This window comes from Bombyx mori, chromosome 14 (genome assembly GCF_030269925.1).
Source record: "Bombyx mori chromosome 14, ASM3026992v2".
Taxonomy (NCBI): domain Eukaryota; kingdom Metazoa; phylum Arthropoda; class Insecta; order Lepidoptera; family Bombycidae; genus Bombyx; species Bombyx mori.
The window spans coordinates 7,413,391-7,434,950 of NC_085120.1; the positions used below are offsets into that span (position 1 = coordinate 7,413,391).

The window sequence follows — 21,560 nt, forward strand, 5'->3', positions numbered from 1 at the left end:
TCCTTCATTTGCAACGACCAAATTTCAAATATTTTCGTAGTTTGCTCATCTCGCGTCTACACAAACAGTCATGAATGTTGTTCGTGTTTTCAGAAATTTATGATTTCCGTAATATTAGTACAAATTTTTATTTGCTTGTCGATAACTGAATCGCCACTAAAATAAAAACCATGGTGTTTCCTAACACTATAGCAGGTCCTTCTTTAGAGGAGAATTAAAAAGAGTAGGTAGCGGTAGGTTTTTTTTTAGTTTTTTTTTATTGCATAGATGGGTGGACGAGCTCACAGCCCACCTGGTTTTAAGTGGTTACCGGAGCCCATAGACATCTACAACGAAAATGCCGCCACCCACCTTGAGATATGAGTTCTAAGGTCTCAGTATAGTTACAACGGGTGCCCCACCCTTCAAACCGAAACGCATTACTGCTTCACAGCAGAAATAGACAGGGTGGGTGGTACCTACCCGTGCGGACTCACAAGAGGTCCTACCACCAGTAAGAAATTCGTAACTGGTGGTAAAAAAAAATGGTGATGCCCCTGACGTTGCCAATGTGCGTGAGTTGGGATAACCAATCGCCACCAGAAGTGTAACTACCCGTCTTCCGACTACAACAAAAGAAAAAGAAGATGAATCATTTTCAATTAAGATCTACTGTCGCTAAAAATAGATCAGCTTCAATTAATTTCAAAATTGATAAGCATTTTCATTATACTCTTAAAACCGGAGCGCTTTATCGCTTCGTGACATTGGCAGTGGCAGTTGGCTTAGCTTGTGTAAGCCCAGAATATGCGTTACAAAAATGTTTGTGTGTAAAAGGACATTTTTGGACTTGAATTCTCCAAGGAACGCCCCTGTTTCGACAACGGCAGACAATAAAACGTTAAAATCTCCCAAAAGAGAAATTATTGGGACACTTTTGTTTTCGTAACTCCAAACAACGAAATATGCTTGTTAAATGGGGTTTTGGGACTTGAAGAAAACGAGGATTTCAAATAAAAGTCATAAAATGCTAACACTAATTTCCCAACTAGATAATACCAATGTATACCGCAAAACAGTCGTGCCTTTTGTTTTAAAGGGTGAAACAGTTGCTATACAATGCAATTGCGACAAAATGGTCGATTGCAATATTTATTAGTTGTCGGTGGTGGCGATTGGTTATCCCAACTCACGCACATTGGCAACGTTAGGGGCTTAACCTTTTGTTTTTACCACCAGTTACCAATTTCTTACTGGTGGTAGGACCTCTTTTGAGTCCGCACGGGTAGGTACCACCACCCTGTCTATTTCTGCTGTGAAGCAGTAATGCGTTTCGGTTTGAAGGGTAGGGCACCCGTTTTAACTATACTGAGACCTATTTATTAGTTGAACCGGCGGACACCTGATTAGTCCTGAGTTTGTTCGGCCGTGAACGTAATAGAATATAAACATATAAACATATACAGCATAAACTTAAATTCGATGAGAAAGACGAAGAACATTGAAAAACCGAAGCTATGAGACAGAACATTGGCCACTAAACACCCGCAGTAACGTACATTGTGACAATGTTTCTAAACAATTTCTTTTTAAAGAAGCAATCTCGCTCTGAATAGGGTATTCAAAGGCTCCATAAAAAGCAGAACGGTCTTATAAAAGTTCGAATCTAAAAGGACCTAGGAAATCAGCAACTTAGCACGGTTTTACGACCCATTTGCGGCTTTCATAAATTCCTTGATTTCACACATAATTCGGAATACTAAAATGTAATCTTTGCAGATATGAATGTAGTAGTAAATTCGGGGTGTCCCAATTTTTTTTCAGGATACAAATGACGCAAGCTTTATGATTCGATGTACTACGATCGTACCTATTTAATTATTTTTCTCATTTTCACGTCTCGAAAACCGAAGATAAAATCAAATTGTGAATGTTTATAAATTTGTGTAAAATAATTTCTGAATTATGTGTTTATGTGACAAGAGTTATTTTGTAGACATTATCGTTTTAGACGTAATTAAGAGGAGAGAGAGGAGAGATAAACAGAATTCAAGAATCTGTGTTTTGTTCCTTAACGGGCGACGAACAATTTTTTTTTTGCATAACGTCCGTAGGAGATTACCCACCGCTACCCTACACGTGACCCCTGGGTGGTGCTAATAGTGCAACAACCTGGCAACCGAACTGTCCTCCTGAGGATCTCCCGGTTCCAACTACACTGCGTCAATTATAAAACCCTAATCACAAACTGTAAATTTCAATTATAACCACGCAGTGTAAACGAATGCCATACGATAAATAAATAAATAAATTTAATTAATTTGTAATCTATTAATATAAGTTTATTTGTTAATTAAATTCACACATTTCGTAAGTAATACCATTGTGTAAGATGTGTGAAGAGCACTTCTAACACTGCATGCAGTTTGTACTAGTCTTTGAACATAGCCTGGTAAGTCAGCTAAGATTGTGCTACAATGTAACGTGATTGAGGAAGTTGCGCGATGAGCACCATTCATGTCCAGAAGTTGATAAATGTTGAAGATACCAAACGACAAGTTTAAGAGTAGTGAATGCGATGTTTGAGATTCTGACCGTATGCTTTTATGGTAATTTGTAGGTCAGAAGAAACCGCAGCCCGCTTTGTTTAGTAGTCGTGATTGAGATACTGGATCGCCAATTTGGACATCTAACTGGTATTTTACCAATTTAAACGCAACGCAGGAATGCTGGAATATAGTGCTTATCTATGCGGGTACACATTCTTTACAACTAATACACAATTTGGCATTTTTTACATTTGCTGCTGATTTTATTTTCATTTATTTACGGTGGTAATATTTGCGGGAACGTGTTAAATAAGTATTTAATGCCAGAGCACTCGCCACCTGTCATAGTCGCATTACTTGGTACGAGTACAGAGGCAGTCTCACCTATTGGTGCTAAAATGGTAACTCAAAGTGAATGGATAATATCTATATTGCTTCTGAACTTTTAATAAGATTGGATTCGTTCTTGGTTAAGTCTTTGATTGATTTGCAAATGTCCATATCCAACTGAATATTAGGATACCTACTATAACCCAATAATACCCCAACGCGGATGGTGCTACCGCCCCTTTTGACACCAAGTCGAAACCTGAATTAGTTCCTACTACTATGGTTTTCTGTCGTTCAAAACGAAATGCTTTACATTTTTCTGTGACAAAACTCATACACACTACCTGAAAGCTTAGATACAAAATTTTATATTTTTCCAGATTGAATATGATTGGATTGATTGGACACGGAGATCTTTCATACTAAAAGTCGTTGGTATTACATAAGTATATGCCTAATTTTGAAATATCCTGACAATTTTTCCACGCAAAGTAATCTCTATAATATTTTACGCACGCGTTCATATTATTTACGAATATTTTCGCTCGAAGCCTCCGCGTGCGTATAACGACGGTCCCGGGTGACTCTAAATTAATTTCCTTATTTAGATATATGGACGTATGTTGCGGTGGGACTCTTCTACTCTCTTATTTAACTGAACTAGGCACAGCCTTCGATTTGGTTCATACATATTCAAAGAAATTGCTATTAATATATCGAAAAAACTTTAGTCTTATTAAAAACTGCTAAGTTAATAATTTTAAATATTAATTGCTCATGTCAATTAGTTGTTAGAAAATTTATTGTTTATACATAATTTTGGCATAAAACATTTAGGTTCGTGTTTTTAATCAACCCCGGGTAGACCTTCAGAAGATGTAAAGTTCCCTTCAGAAATTGTACAACAAATAAAATAAACACGAGACTAAGCCATTTTGTTTCTTTTTGTAGAAACAGAAGCGGCGCAATTTCATGAAATCAATTTATATTTTTGTCACGCAAAATACATGAACATATTCTTGGTGCTCTCGTTTTTTCTGTTGACGATAATTGTATATAGAAAATGAGAAAATGAGCTAAGGGAATTGAGTAATTGAATAAAATGCATTTCCTTGTGGTAAATTGAACAATAATTTCGAATAAGAAACGAACTATTATGTACAGGAATATAGTATCTATTAAGACTTTTCTTTTCGCTTTATTATTAAATTATAGCTCACAGTGATTAATAACTTAAATGTGACCATTATCCTGATATTATTTCATTCACGCAAATATAGATCATAAAATCTATTGAAAGACTACACTTTTCGGTTAGGAGAGATAATGGCTAAATAGGATTAACCGACAAAGTAAAAAGTTATCGTAATTGTGCGAAGTTTTTTAGAAGGTAATACTTATTTCATTTTATAAGAACTTGATGGATTTTCAACAGTTTCAACTAACTCAAAAGTTTACACTGTTTATTTCTGACGAGTAACACTCTAAGAGAAACAATTAATCGTGAACTTCGGAGAAGCGAAAATGTCTACCGATGGATTCAAAAGGATTAATGAAGATGTATCTAAAAAGTTTGGGGTATACGTTAAATTTTCCGTTTTCTTCAAGTTCGTGCTAATTTTGCATATGGCAACAACGGCAATACCAAAGGCATAGTTAAAATGCTTTGAAGTACACTCGACTGGTGGTAGGGCGTTTTATAAGCCCACATCGATAGGCAAAATCACCCTGCGCGTTTCTATCGCGAAACAGTAAAGCACAATCAAGACTGAGCCCACGTTTCAAGGTGAGTGATGGATTTATCATTATGATATCTGTTGTTCGGTAACTACTCGGGTACAGAGGCGCCTGGTACTCGTCGGTCCGGTGGGAAAGCGGCCCAAGGTAGCTCCTCTGCGGTGCCTGTGTTGTCTCTCCGGAGACGACGTCCTTCGGGATTTTCCCGGAGATACAATCCCGTCCTATCACCAGGACGGGTACCGGCGAAGGCGGACTTTCGACGCGCACTGCGGTACCGTAGGTTTCGTCTAGACGGTGTGGTGGAGCTCGATGGGGTTTAGTCGGTAGTCGGTTTGGCGGGGTGGGTCCCTCACGTGCCTTCCTCAAAGCGTAGTCTCCTGGAAGGAATTGGAGGGGGAAGAGGACGTCGGTCTTTCTCTTCTCCCTTTTCTTCTCTGGAGGCGCCGGAGTCCGACTTAACCCGGTCTGTTACCTTCCACGACCGGGTATCCGCAAACGGATTCCTCAGCTTTAAAAAAAGGTCCGGTAGCTACTCAACACAATATTGGCCGAGAACTTATTATCCCATATTTAAAAAAGCGAAATACAGTCACAATAGGGCACGACTGAAGAAGGAGGAAAGTTTCAGTCTGAGTCTTCAATCTAGTTTGTACATACAAACTAAAATTTCAAGAAGGCATTACTAAATGATTCAGTGGCTTTTCCTTATTGATTACCTCATGACTGGTATTGTAAATTAACAGAAACAAATTTGTAGTTCATAAACATTTATTAATATATTAATCATTTTCCATATTCCATTACAAGTAATAAGTAAATTATCATATTCCGTTTTCAGGAACGTACAATAAGAAGCTACGTATAGAAGATTTCTACTAGGCTGCAATACCATACATATCTATACCCCCTGTACGAGAGTCGCATACATTCAAAATTCCATTATTTTATATGTATTATGTATTGACATTAAATAGATATTAAGAACCTAAGTTGCCAATCGCAAATACATGTGACGATGTTATCCAAAGGCGTGTTTCTTCACCAAGTTTCATTTAAATCGATATTCACTTATAGACTAAAACATTTATGATTATTTAGTTTTTTTTTCTATTTTGTAATGTCATCTACTTCCTATTGACATAAGTTTACCACCAATATTTAGCTTCTACTGATTTACTCAACTACTGTTAGCTTACTTAACTCTACATACATACATATGATAGAATAGTGGAACTGCCTCCGAGCTTGCGAATCTTCAAGGAAAACGGAAACAGGAGTAAAGAAAATAATAAGACTCCTCGCCGGGGGCAGTTGCCGGGGTCTGTTTGACCGAGTACAAGCGTCAGGGCGTACTGATTGGGCAATAAGGCTGGGTGATTGCCCAACCACGTAAGCGGACACTCGATCAACCAGAGCAAGCGCGAATTAACAAAACGAAAACAACAATTAAACCGAATTTCATTTTCAAAATTTTTGTACATTTATAAGTGTTCCAAAAATATTTCAAAACTAAAATATAAGTCCCTGTTTTTTAATTTGAATTTAACTAAATTGAACTGCTTAAATAATTAAGGACTATGTGAAGGAATAGAACGGGAAAATAAGAACGCAACGGGTCCGTTTTGTGTTGGCGAATGTTGTGGCTTCCGGTGGAGCGGCGGTCAAGTCGGCTGGCTGGAGTTGGTCGCCGCTTCAGAGGAGCTCCGGTCGTTGTCTCCTACCCCCACTTCTGGAAGAGCCCCATGCGCTGGCAGCGGCAGTTAGAGCCCCAGAGGTTACAGCGGCAGGAGGACGAGTGGCAGCAGTCGCCCGGTCGATGGTCGCAGTTGCCGCCGCGCCGCACACAGGCACGCCTGAAAACGTAGATCAGCGACGATCGTCTGAAACCACATCACGGAATTGCTAGCCTAAGTTCGTGTTCGTGCTTCGGGAAATGTGCCGATGGGGTGCATGCTTTTAATCAAACGTAAACATAACACAAAGTAGAAAAAACAATAAACACAAAAAAACAGTCGTGTTTTATTAACTTTTCTCAACTAATAAACGTTGTAAACTAAACGGGTAATAAAAGTTATTACATTTATCATATACAAGGACGTTTGTCACGTGTTGGTGCGATAACATAATTTGCACATAAAACACGGCTGAACAAAGATAATTATCTATTTAAATATATGTATTTCTTCTGTGCGCATGTTAGTCATTGAACTGATCTTGTTCTGTTTTTTGAACAGGTCTCTATTTAATTTAGATTTTTAATTCAATCTGGTAGGTGGCGTCGAGGCGATCTGTGTTTTATTTATTTATTTTTAAAGCCTGACAACATCTGCGTCTACTACTAATGTGTACATTATAAACAAATAATGCATTCCTTTACCTGCGATAACTAATTGTTACTCCCGTTTCTTTTGGACTAGTAGGAATATAAAAAAAAAGACTCACTTCCCTACATCCTGTAACAACTGCAAATCGGCTGGATCCTCCCCGTAGTCAGGCAAGTTCACTTCCAGATCATCGTCTCCTGTTAAATATTGCATTTAAGTGTAAGTTAAGCAAAGCTTAATAATAAGGCCGGCAATATTATGATAGTGATTTATTATGTTAAGTCTTGAGGTTGAGGTCTCTTGTTGAGGTTGGAGATGACTGGTTCGCAGAAATAGGCCGCAAGGATGACACGAACAGAAAGCGATTCGAATACAATTGGCAATAATTATGGCATAGCATGCATTTTAGGACAATGTCGCCGCGGTACCAGCTGATTCAAACATGATTAATTATCATAAAATAATTATTTTTATTTTCATGATGATTTCCTCGGTAAACAGTTGTAGGCTTAATTATTAATTAAATAATTAGTATTCGACTTTAAAGTATTATTTTGTCAACATTGGCTGCTTGCAACACTTTGCTGCCGATTTTCGGAGATAAAATTGCAAATAGAAACTTTGATCGTTTAAAAATTAAAAACATATCAATGCTTTGTTTTATTGCTTTTGTTTTACTAAAACTTTCCAGTTTGAAAATAACTACACTCTTAGAAGTTCGCCTTGTGATACCTATATAATTATGACATTGTAAGACTTTGTGAGCTACAGCACAGAACCGATGACCAGATTAATCTTAATCATTGCCCTGCTTTATTTCCGATAGATATAATGACGCGTAAAACAGCATCCAGTCAGAATTAGGGAATCACCGTTACATGACTTTGCCTTATGGGCAGTTATTTATGGTTTGCTTGTAAATACACATTTTTTTTCCAGTTTATATTAAAGTAGTTATTTGTTCTCCGACTCATGTGAAGGTTATACTGTGTTATTTTATTTGTACAGCAAAATTTCTCGTTAAAATAAACTTTGTCAGCTAAGCTTGAAGAGTAAAGGCAATGCGGAGAACAATGAACCTGCACGGACCAAAGCTAGTATGTTCTATGTTCAGTTTTATGGGTACCAAAAAGTTCACACGATACAAGAGCAAATAACTATACTATGTTGCACTTTATTTGGTATACTGGTAGAGTTAACATTGTTATTTATATTTTGACATTCAACAAGTGTGTTATGCTGACATCTAAGTTGAAATAAATGATTTTGAATTTGAATTTGAATTTCAGGAAACAAAAATAACCATTTCTATATTAAATGATGCGCGTTCGATAAATAAATATTTATTCTCTCCTCAAGTTGTTGACATCATTACATTTTATAAGCAACTCGGTAACAAATATTTACAGTCACCGGATTACGTTTATCTTTCTCAATGAGTTGATTTTGTTTTACTGTTTTTCATCGAAATGTTAGAGTTACTTGATTTATGGTTGTACTTGGAGTTTCCCCGTTAAATTCTCTTCGTAATATCCCGAAGAAGGAATTTTATCGTATTTAAACGAAGGATTGAGATCGTTGAAATAACTTTGAACGCTTTGAGATAATCTCAAGTCAAAATATTTAAGCGTTGTTGAGAATCAAAGAGTAAATAAAATTGCTTCCTCATAATGTAAATGTTTTTAAGGGCCGAATAATGTAAATGTTTTTACGGGGGCTAATTAGCTAACTTTTTATTTATTTACCATAGTTGCCTAGTTGAGTTCACAGTCATTACAATCCTAATGTTAATTTAAATCGTTTTGTGAGGTTCACGTCTAATTTTATTGTAATACTAGCTGTACCCGTCCCCTTCGCTGGGCATTTAAAATTACCATTATTATTTCTCACCCCCACAGATTCTCATCATTAACGCCCCTTCAACTGGTGTAGGGAGGCCAACACTCATATAAATATTAGCCTATCCATTAAGTACATGTATTTTCTACATGGATACCAAGTTTCAAGTCAATCGGATGCATGGTTCAGTATTTATAACAAAATATCCGTAAAAACCACTGTAGATTTATATATTAGTATAGATTAACTTGAAATAACCTTAGAGCTTTGTTACCTAACTCTAAATAACAGAAAAGCAAAATGTTGTCAAACCATTTTGATATTGGAAAAATAATGGATATGAATAACCATCCTGCTATGACTGTTGCGAAGGAGTTATTTGTGTTCCAGTTCGAAGGGTGAGACAGACGTTAACAGTAGTCTCCGCCTCATGCTTCAAAACGGGCAGCGGCGTTTTGATGTCTATGGGTCTAATATCACACGAGCCCTACGCTTGTCCACTAATCTCCCAAGATAAGCCTGCGTTTTTTTTTATTGCTTAGATGGATGGACGAGCTCACAGCCCACCTGGTGTTAAGTGGCTACTGGAACCCATAGACATCTACAACGTAAATGCGCCACCCACCTTAATATAATAGAGATATAAGTTCTAAGGTCTCAAGTATAGTTACAACAGCTGCCCCACCCTTCAACCCGAACGCATTTCGGCTTCACGGCAGAAATAGGCAGGGTGGTGGTACCTACCCGCGCGGACTCACAAGAGGTCCTACCACCAGTAAAGAGTTGTTGCCTGTGCCAGTAAAAAGCTAAACAGCGCGTCGTATTTGTCCCGGATGTGACGTTAGAAGATTCCACTCACCGGGATCAATATAAGAGGCATGAGCCCATTCTGCTAGCAGGACGACCGCAAGCGCCAGAAGAAAGGCGCCGGCGCGCGGCATGTTGCCTACGCACCTTCCGCTGCTTTCCTACAACAAACACAACAACACATCAACTTTTAATCATCTACTTCAATGTTTATTTATTTTTATTGCTTAGATTGTTGGACGAGTTCACAGCCCACCTGATGTTAAGTGGTTACTGGAGCCCATAGACATCTACAACGTAAATGCGCCACCCACCTTGAGATATAAGTTCTAAGTTCTCAGTATAGTTACAACGGCTACCCCACCTTTCAAATCGAAACGCTTCACGGTAGAAATATGTAGGGTGGTGTTACCGTTCCCGTGTGGACTCACAAGAGGTACACATACCATCAGTAAGAAAGAAAAAAAAATACATCAACTTCTGTTCATGATAGCCTGTGATCTATATCTGAGATATACTATTTTAAACCCAACCATAAATCACTGGTAGGCACGAATTGCGGGAACCCTGGCCGATGTAGTTCACGTTTCCGGAAGGCGAATTGTCTTGGACTCCGTAGACAACTTAATCAGAAGACTATAGACGGCGCAGGAATATGTTTTCTGAGTTCCCTCCTGGCAAAGCGTGGAACAGCGAAATCTGAAATGGCGCTTAGCGACAGACTGAGAAGAGTTGACGTCAAAAGGAACACAAACATGATGCCCAGCGTATCATTTGCAAATATGAAATGCGACCAACGTTTTGAGCGACCTATGTGATAGTGCCTATAATAATTACGGCAAAACTACCATTCTGCACATTTATTTTGCGAAGCCGTCATGCCGGCCTCAAGGATGTGACAGTCGTTATTAGACAATACAGTTGAGAATTTGCCACAATGTCTCAAGATGGTTTGTGAGCTACTGGAAAAAACAAAGAGGTAGAGTGAAGCCTACTCTAACCTTCCCAGGTTAAAGTAAATAAATCTAAGAACCTAAGCTAACAGCCATCTTAATTTGGCCTAATTGCCGAACATTTCTAAGGAGGTCAAACGTCAGGTCCACAGCCACAGACTATATTTTTTATAACAAGTCATATTAAAACTATTTATTATATAACTGCTTAATGTGCCATCTTACAGGAAAGGGCAACAAAAACTTCGTGTTAAGTTTTCCAAAAACTATATATTTTCAGTACTTTCCGTATTTACGTAGTTCACGTACAAGGACACAGTAACGCTTTCACAGTAATACAGCTTAACGTCACTCAACTGTGTTACTGTCCCACCAAGAACTATAAAATGTGAGTCACGTGTCTTCTCAATTGTAGCTTTATGGCCACTTGGATTCAAGTAGTGCGTCGTACCGTGGCCTTATTCGTAAATTGGTTTTATTTTACTTAGTAACTAAGTCGACCTTGAATACACGAAAGCTACCGAAAAGGGCAAGATAACCGGAACCTACCCGTACGGGCAGACAGCATGCAGAAACAAGAGGGCAGGAAGTAGGTAGAAATATGCTGCAAATTCTGCACAACACTTAAGACCGCGGTCCACATAAATGTATCTATAATTAAAACTACCCAAAAGCAGTTTTGATTATGTGTACGATTCGCGAAAACCTTACCGCTAAGAGCGATCTCTTCCGGACAACCATCAGGTGGACAAAAAAAATTTGGAAACGAATTACGCGCAGTGTACCAACCCAGTGAAATGTATATATATTCATACACATACATACACAAATACCATATATACATACGAATAGACAATGTAAAATAATAATAATTATTATTAATAATTTTGCTTCCATAATTAGTTTTCTAACTGGTAATTAGTTTTCTAAACTAATTAAATAAAATCAAGAATTCAAATTTATTTCCGAAACACAATACAAACTAAAAAGAATTTGTAATATAATAATTCAGAACTCTAATATTTGCGCCTTATATTTCAGGAATATCTCGGAATTAACTGAGTTCGAAACCGCGATTTCACGCTTCGAAATGTTAAATCAAAGGACGCCCAAGTAATCAAACTGGCCCTAACTATTTCCCTTTGATCACCGCATAACCTGTTTAATCGTATCTACGGCTCAACGCCTGAATATTGGCGTGGGACGTCTGTATTTTAATCGTAAATCTGATTTCGATACCACAAATTATTTCTATGGTCCACTTACAATTTCGATTTTCTGAACTGGCAGATTTAATATTTTTGTGTTTTTTTTCACTGAAGTTATCTTTTGATTTCTAGTTTTGATGAAACATCCAGATATTTCTTAGAAGCAAAGCGATAAGAAATTACATATTTTTATAATAAGTTTTGACAGCCATCTAATTTTTTAATAGGTTTATTGATTACGATAGACTTATTGAATGTTTAAATGTTTATATTTGTAAATTTTTCATATACATATATCGGAACTCAATTAAAGTTCATTTCTATTTTGGACTTTTTGTTTTAACTGTCATTTGTATTAGTTCAGTTTTGTTCAACATTTTTACTAACTTGTAAATAGTTTTTAGTTAATTTGTAATTAAGCGATTACCGAAGCCACGCACCGAGACCATAGTGTGAATCATGGTGCCATGTTCCAAACGCGAAATCCAAGTTGAAATCCTATTGAAATGTTGACTAAAATACTGGAATGTGATGTGAAAACTTTGCCGCTGAATTAAACACGTCAGTTGGAACTTACCCATTGTTGCTAAAGCACTCATTTTTAAGCCAAACCAAATTCGTCAAATCGCAATTATCGTCCCACAAGATGAACATTAACACTAGTCATAACAAAGTTATCAAATATTTTGTCACCTTCCCGTTTGGATGTGAGAGCAGTGAATGCGACTGTTACTGCCAGCGACTTACCCAAAGTTAGCCTAAGCAGTGATTCATCACCGCTGGATCGAAACCGATGGAGATTAGAACACTACCGGACGTATCACTTTGAGAAGGCGGCACAACATGAAAACCCTCTTGTCGTGAGCGCCGGTAATTACATACCCGATCCTGTGGACCGAATGGTAAACAGTCGACGTCGGAAGCACTGCCCTTGCTGAGGCCAGTGTTAGCAACACTCCGGTTTGAGCCCCGTGAGCTCAGTTACACGTCAAGGAGAAGCTGAAATAGCCTCTCAAGGCTATCAGCATAGGTAGGAAAAAAAGGACGTATTTTTTGGACCCCCAGTGGCAAACCGCCTCAAATCAGAGTATAGTAAGTAATTATATGTAGTAACTAAAATAGTAGGGTTTGCCATCATTTAATCCTGTTACTAAGGTTGAAAGTAAAGTGGAAGCTATAATGAGGGCTAGATTTTCCTTATTTAAGCATTTCTCTAATTGCTCACACACACTCTCACGCCGAGTTTCTAAAGTTAGAGGATAAGGCCGGCCTTTCATATTTTATACATAGATATAAACGTATCTTATGTAATAACCTGTACGTGCCATTTCTATGTTATAACTTTGAAGTTATATTAAAATGCATCACTGTATCATTTCACTTTGAGATATTCCAAATATATGCTTTTCACAAATTTTAATCATAAGTTTTTTTTCAAATTCAACATATCGACGGGTGAAAGGCTATTGGTATTGGATAGGTTTAGCCGACATTTTTGCAACTTTACAGGAGAGCCATTTAAAGATTAAAATTTGGAAAAAATATCATGAAAAAACAAACAAATCTTCAGCTATTTGAATCAGATAAACATGATTGAACTTCAATTATTAAAAACATCGAATTCTTGATACTAACACCAAATAAAATGCACCTTTAATTACAAAGATAAATGTCGCGTATTAGCCGAAATGTCGCTTAAACCAAATAGCTTTTCACCTCTCGATATACATATCGACGCTTGAAAGGCAAACGTGACTAAGCGACAATGCGTGAATTTTACACTAGACTAATTTAAAGTTGAAATACCTGAAAAATTTCTATTATAACGAATCTAGCTGTAAATAAATAAATAAATAAATATTTACTAACAATCACGCCACGTTAACTGGTCCCGTGATAAGTTCGTAAAGAACTTGTGTTACAGGTACCAGATAACGGATATAAATGTAATATTATTATTATACACATACATATATTTAATAGACATCCATAACCCTGGAAAAGACATTTATATTTATCATACAAATATCTTCCCTTGGCGGGATTCGAACCCGCGACCCCCTTGTGTAGTGACCATGTCACTTACTACACCAGACGGCCAGACCAGCTGTAGGATGGAAATGATTTTAATAGGCCTAGAAATATTTTTTTTTGCGCATCGAATATGGTTATTGCTTATCATTTATGTATAAAGCAGTTATTGTCGCTTAGTCACGTTTGCCTTTCAAGCGTCGATATGTACACAGCAAAAACAAAGCGTAAGTACTAACAAGTCTAGGCCAAATTAACCCCAACGTTGCTGCTAAACCGGACTACCTGACGCCCAATTTAATTATAGTTCCTAGCTAAAGACCGAACTCAGGGTTTTAGTTTTATTTGGACATTGATACAAGTTTAATTTTAATTTTATTGCTTAGGTGGGTGGACAAGCTCACAGCCCACCTGGTGTTAAGTGGTTACTGGAGCCCATAGACATCTACAACGTAAATGCGCCACCCACCTTAACATAAAAGTTCTAAGGTCTCAGTATAGTTTCAACGGTCACCCCACCCTTTAAGCCGAAACGCATCACTGCTTCACGGCAGAAATAGGCAGAGTGGTGGTGCCTACCCGTGCCGACTCACAAGAGGTCCTACCATCAGTAATTACACAAATTATAATTTTGCGGGCTTGATTTTTATTTCACGATGTTATTCCTTCACCGTGGAAGTCAATCGTGAACATTTGTTAGGTACGTATTTTATTAGAAAAATTGATACCCGCCTACTGGATTCGAACATCGGTGCATCGCTAGATACGAATGCATCGGACGTTTTATTCTTTAGGCCACGACGACTACGAAATACTATATTAATTAGTATCAGTTAACGACGATTTCATTATATTTCTCATATTGCTAACGTACAAGACTGAAACCCGTATTTATTATTTATTTAAAATAGGCATTTTAAGCGCTTTCAGCACAAAAGTAGTTTGGTAGCTAAGTTTTTGGCAAAGACGAATAAAAAAGTCTAAACATCTAGTATAAGCGATGAAGTTCACTAAAGTGTCTCAAGTTCTGAGTAGAACCCTTCGGTAAAATAGTATTTTAATGAATAAGGTACTTCTTTACCTTTACTTTCTAGTCTTGATGTGAAACTTACAAGTTTGTTAGCGGATCATAAAAATATTAAAGTATTCTCCTCTAATGTGTAAGTTTCTGAGTACGCTCCTGCATATATATCAGATTTTGCGAAAACTGATCATCTAATACCAGGTCGTCGTATTAAAAGCTATTGGAACTCGAACTTTGTAATTATAAGCCTTCGAGTCGAACGATAATAAAGTTCAGTTTCGCTCAGGAGCAACATTGATTATATTTACATATAAAATCTAAATTGTTATTACCTAGTCAGGTCATAAGTATTGTCACACAGTAAAAACTTTTCTTTTAGAATGCTGGCTACAAAAAAGTTTGTTGAATTCGAATTTCGAATTTTTCATGAAAATAAAAATGTAGACTTTTAGAATTTTACTCATTTTTAAATATGGAGTGGACGCTTAAAGAAGACCGTGTTGCAGTTATTGCGTTGCATCGTTGCGGTTACGCGCCAATTCAAATTTTTAACATACTGAAAAATTTGAATATAACCAAAAGATTCGTTTATCGTACCATCAAACGATACAATGAAGACTCTAGTGTAGATGACAGGTCAAGAAGTGGTCGCCCTCGGTCTGTTAGGACTCCAGCAGTGATAAAAGCTGTGAAGGCGCGAATTCAAAGAAATCCCAAACGTAAGCAGAAACTGTTGGCCCTTCAGATGGGGTTAAGCAGAACCACGGTGAAAATGGTGTTAAATGAAGACTTAGGGCTTCGGGCATATCGAAGAAAAACAGGACATCGTTTGAATGCTCGTCTAATGGACCTGAGACTGAAGAGATGCCGCGCTTTGTTGAAGCGGTACGCGGGAAAAAAATATCGGGAAATTCTTTTTTCGGATGAAAAATTTTTTACCGTAGAAGAGAGCTACAACAAACAAAATGATAAGGTGTACGCACACAGTAGTGAAGAAGCGAGCAACCGTATTTCGCGTGTCCAACGAGGTCATTTTCCATCCTCGCTCATGGTATGGTTGGGAGTTTCTTATTGGGGCTTAACAGAGGTACATTTTTGTGAGAAAGGTGTAAAAACGAATGCAGTTGTGTATCAAAATACAGTCCTGACGAACCTTGTGGAACCTGTTTCTCATACCATGTTCAATGACAGGCACGGGTATTCCAACAAGATTCGGCGCTAGCTCATAGAGCGAAGAGCACACAAGACTGGCTGGCGGCTCGTGAAATCGACTTCATCCGACACGAAGACTGGCCCTCCTCCAGTCCAGATTTGAATCCGTTAGATTTCAAGATATGGCAACACTTGGAGGAAAAGGCGTGCTCAAAGCCTCATCCCAATTTGGAGTCACTCAAGACATTCTTGATTAAGGCAGCCGTCGATATTGATATGGACCTCGTTCGTGCTGCCATAGACGACTGGCCGCGCAGATTGAAGGCTTGTATTCAAAATCACGGAGGTCATTTTGAATAAACTTTAGTGTCATAAGAATCTATGTTTTGTTAAGTTCATTTTGGTATATGAATGGTTACATAATGAATAAACTTGTTTCAATTATTTTACATTAAACATGTGACAGAATTTATGACCTGACTAGGTATATATATTACAATAAATTTGCGCATCATGGCAGAAATAGGCAATCTGGTAGCGCCTACCCATTCTGAATTACAACGCGCCCTACCAGCAGTTATGGAAATTTATATTTTTCTGAGAATATGATTTTTATACACGATGCTATTCCATATTTATATATGTCGGCGCAGCATTACCATTAAGTTAACTAAAAATAGTTAACATTAACTGTTTCCTGAATGCCACGCATGTCAACAAACGGCTTAAGACGGTATTCAAGAGAATTCATGACTAAGCTACCCCCATTTTCTACTACGAATACGAGTGACTATTGTCGCACATAGCATTCCGGTTCGAGCAGCCGAACGGAACGGAGCTCTCTGTTGTTATTTTTGTACACTTTAAATGTAATAAATGGAAATTATTGGAAAAGTAATTCTTAATTACTATCACTATAGAAGGCAATGGTAATGATGAAGAAAATGGCGTCACAAACGCTGACGTCATCATTTTAAAAATTCCACAGAACCAGCCAATCCGACATATACATATTTTTATTTATTTCCTTACAAAAACTCCGAGTTCACAGTATGTATAAATATAAAATTTTGTTTAAAAATCATAGTGATTTAAATACGTATGTATGATCATTTCAACCCAGTTCGGTTTTCTTCATTGAATGTAGAATCAAATCCATTTTAATTAGAAAGGTAATTTAACTGTAGTCTAATCTCTAAACCGGATATGGCCATATCGCGTAATTGCATTTCGCCTTGGATCCAATTTGTTGGCGATCCGGCAGTGTCTATATCAATAGTTTGGAAAGTTAATCAACTCGAATTAATAAAATTATGGACTGTTTTAAGATTTGCCGTTCGTTATTAAGTTGTCGTCCTTGAAAGGTGAGAGGTTATGTGAGGATTGGATTGCTGATATAATTTAATTTACGTAGAATATAATTTAGAAATTGTCACCAGAACATGTACTGAAATAGAATTAACATCCCTGTGAACAGAAAGTTTAAAATTTAAATGGAACGAAATGCTACCCAAAAATTCCCCGTCGTGTAGGCAATTTAGGAAGGTATATGCATGCCAAAAACCCGATTTTATCTCGCAAAGAGTGCGCAATATAGAGAGCTGGCCTTCTTTGTTTTTCACGTTCCTTTATAGACCTGAATTTTAGATAAAAGCTCCCGAACCGATGTTGATTACGGCACGGAGGTGTTTTTGTGTATTAATAAAATTTCCTTGTCTAATGATATTTTTGTTTGTAGAATTTACTTTTATGGACAGGTTCACTTAAATTATGAAATTGATAAACTCTAGATTTTATTAGATTTTTTAGGTAGAATTATGTGTCTTATATGTATAATTAAAACTGATTTTATGGTTCACGTAAATGTCAAGGAACAAGCACAAGTCAGGGTCAAGTGGAAACAACTTGTGAGGACCGTATGTACCAGCGGGTATCCTAGGACTACAACAACAACAACAACAATACATACGTCTTGCGTTTAATATTGCGATTTTATTAATTGCTGAAGTTTCGAGTACTTTAAGGTTTTTTGTGGTCTTAATTGAAATAAGAAAATAAAAAAGGGAGATCAAACCGTAAAAATTGTTTTAATAATGTCTACAAACACAATAAAAAATATCTTTATATGTTTAACTCTTTTGAGTAAGGTCATATCACTGACCTGAACGGCTAAGCTAAGCTAAGATCAATATTGATCTATTTTGCACGTATTTGGGGTATAGCGAAGCGAGACCGGCGGAAGCGATGATGTAAAGTTCTTATGTCGTGAGTGTTACGTCACATTGTCATTACTAGTTTGAAAGTTTTGACTCTATACAGTCTTGGCTTACTTTTCGTAGCTTTAACACAAGTATATCCATGTAATAATTTGAACAATTCTTTTACTAACAACGAACATTAAATATTTCTGAATTGTATCGGAAATTGTTAGAGAGAAAGAAATAAATTTATCGAACTTCTTAATCCGATCGTTACTGTGTGTAAAAGTTTCAGAGTCTTGTAAGTCGTCGACAAATGGACCATGGACTGGAACAGTTTCTAACCAAGGGTAAACTAGGGTATTTTTTATTAATTTTTTAGGTTATTTTTCTCATATTAAATAATGATTGATCATAAATTTGGCCTGTTTTTTTCACTCAAGTTACTGAAAACATTCTGTTGTTCACTTTTAGCGAAAATTCTGATCCCAAAAATAGCAATCACTACCTTGATCAAACCCTTTTTCGTTTAACTACCCGCACTCGATTGTTGGATGACACGGATCTGGACCAAGCTACCTCGCTCTCGAGGATTACGGCCACGCTCAGCAACTACCAGTCTGTACCGGTTTGTCTGAGGAGCTTAAGATGCCTTTACTCCTATGCTGGACAGATCACGAGAATGGGCTCTGTGGTACATACATATATGTGTGGCTAAAGTGTGTTAATTTTCTTTACGCTATTACTACCACTTCTATTTTTGTCATGAAGTATATATAGGTATATGTAGAATAGGGATCGCAGCGCAAAAATGAAACTTCTTCTGTTCCAAAATCTTCTGTTATTATAATAAAAAATTATCTAGCACCTTTTTTACGCCTTAACCGTCTTCGCCATCTTCCTTTTCCTCTGTCATTCTCTTTTCCCTTTCTTATCGTTTTCTCTCACTCACATCTTAAAGTTACGTTCCACTCTTTTTATACATTCCTTTCCTACCAATCTGACATATATAATATATTATAATAAGAAGTTTGAATAAAAAAAAATATGTACATATAACATTTTATTTTTACTGAAGAGCATACCATCCAGTTGGTGCTACATGCAGGATGTTCATGGACGGAAGTTATGGCGCTACGTGTTTATTTGCAATCAGTACTTATCAATTGCTGTCTTTGTAGAAACGAAAAATATTAAATATACGAAATACACGAAAATATACGAATATACACGAAAAAATAATTAAAAACACATAATTTGCAAATCCCTTTGGATATGATGAATCGTACGTGAAAAGTCAAATGAATCACAAATTATACAGGTCGCAAAAAATCGTTAAGTCTCCCAATATGCGCGTAGAGCGTAAAATATTTTACAACCTGGTGTTCATTGAGGCGCTTACTCGGAAATTCCTTATGAAGAACTGAATTTTGGAATATCCGATAGGTTAGAAGCCGTTCTAATTTTGTTCGCAATCACGATAGTCTCTTGCGGGTCTTTTTATTGAACTTCTTCTCAATCGTGTTACTCTTGACAGAGTGGGCTTGATTGTTATGTAGTGCAGGAGGGGCTAGACCTGATGCGTCTCGCGATGTCCAACCATCATTCCCTGCTCGAGGCAGGGAATGATGGTTGGACATCGCGAGACATCCTGCACTCATTTAGGGGACTTCCTACTGTGGTTTTAATTTGGTCGGTCCACCGCATTGGTGACCTTGCATGGTCTTGTGCTATCCACCCTTCCTTGTTGAATTTTCAATATGCTTTTACTGAATTTGAACAATGAACATGCCAAAGTCTTTTTTTTTTTTGTTTTTTTTTTATTGCTTAGATGGGTGGACGAGCTCACAGCCCACCTGGTGTTAAGTGGTTACTGGAGCCCATAGACATCCACAACGTAAATGCGCCACCCACCTTGAGATACAAGTTCTAAGGTCTCAAGTATAGTTACAACGGCTGCCCCACCCTTCAAACCGAAACGCATTACTGCTTCACGGCAGAAATAGGCAGGGCGGTGGTACCCACCCGCGCGGACTCACAAGAGGTCCTACCACCAGTAATTACGCAAATTATAATTTTGCGGGTTTCATTTTTATTACACGATGTTATTCCTTCACCGTGGAAGTCAATCGTCAACATTTGTTGAGTACGTATTTCATTAGAAAAATTGGTACCCGCCTGCGGGATTCGAACACCGGTGCATCGCTTCAACACGAATACACCGGACGTCTTATCCGTTAGGCCACGACGACTACATAGTCTACTGGTATTATCGATCATTTTTATGATACATCCTCTTTTATTTATTTCATAGACCCAAGCATCTGGTTCCGATCCGAGAATATTGTGAACACTCCCACACACAAGGGGAATGCAAACGACGGTTTATTCAAATGCTTGGTGCACGCGTAATACGAACGGTGTCATGAATCTTCGCAAATCTCCAAATAGTACGCTTAAGCACATACAAAGCAGAGATTTGCTGTGTTTGGACGAAAACGTGTTCTATCTAAGCATAGGCACCTTTAAGAGTCTTTGATATTGTAAGTATCTTCTTTATTCTTTATTGTATACACAGAAAGTTATAAAATGGCGAGCTTAACTCAACAATTGAGTTATCTACCAGCTAGCCGTTCTTAAAAAGGGAGAGCTTTACATAAGTGAGTAGAAGAGTACAATTTACTTATTGGTACAATACATAATAACAATAATAATAAAAATAATAAAAAGTATTATCAAACCGAAGGCTGGTACGTTTGAAATTTGAAGCAAAAGTCGAAACTGTTGGGTTATCATGATCATATATCATGTATTACTCACGTGGGTAAGATTTCTTTGAAGTTGGGTAAACAAGTTCACGGCTCACTCGACGATAAATGATTAATACAACCCATAAACATAATGTAAATTCCACTTTTGAGACATGGAATCCCAACCTCATTGTATAGTAAAATGACTCCTGTTCCGAAAATATATGACAATTTCTCGGGAAAAATAGGAGAAATGGTAATGGTACGAAGACATCTTACCAAAATTATATACCGATCATTATTCGTAGTATGTCATATGTGTATGTGATATGATACTCAGATAACGTTTTAATCTCATTCTCGCCCGTTATTACAGCCATAGGAAGAGATGGGGTGTTGCTACTCGTATTCTAGGTAAATAAATACCAAGTAAAAAAATTACGTCGTATCAAACTACTCACAAAATACTCTCCCGATGGAATGCATGACAAGGATAGTTAAAAGTAAAATGGTAAGACCAAAACACTCCTTGCCACTAAAATAGTATTTTTTGTGTGGTTTGCATTTATTTAGTTAGTTACTGTATCACTCTGTTTGCATACGTCGTAGGCGCAGCAAGGGAGCATCACATCTTAGGTTTCGTGTAACAATAGTTAGTAGGTTAATTTAATAGTTT

At 37.3% G+C, this 21,560-nt stretch overlaps 2 protein-coding genes across 15 annotated transcripts in view; one reads left to right on the forward strand and one right to left on the reverse strand.

Moving 5' to 3' along the window:
* The window catches only part of LOC101737331 (uncharacterized), a 155,563-nt gene that overhangs the window by 1,262 nt on the left and 132,741 nt on the right, over positions 1–21,560 (forward strand). The window lies entirely within an intron of this gene.
* LOC101744163 (U8-agatoxin-Ao1a) overlaps positions 5,349–21,560 on the reverse strand; it is a 74,325-nt gene continuing 58,113 nt past the window's right edge. For 8 of the 14 annotated variants that reach the window (XM_062672126.1, XM_038015479.2, XM_062672128.1 and 5 more), the window contains 3 exons: positions 9,621–9,729; positions 7,041–7,119; positions 5,349–6,478 (listed from right to left, as the gene is read on the reverse strand). In XM_062672126.1, coding sequence (XP_062528110.1) covers positions 6,316–6,478; positions 7,041–7,119; positions 9,621–9,702 — 324 coding nt within the window. In that variant the 5' untranslated portion in view covers positions 9,703–9,729 and the 3' untranslated portion in view covers positions 5,349–6,315. Of the gene's footprint in view, positions 6,479–7,040; positions 7,120–9,620; positions 9,730–10,101; positions 10,268–21,560 lie in introns of those variants that run through there. The other 6 variants (XM_062672129.1, XM_062672130.1, XM_062672121.1 and 3 more) reach the window with 2 other exon arrangements.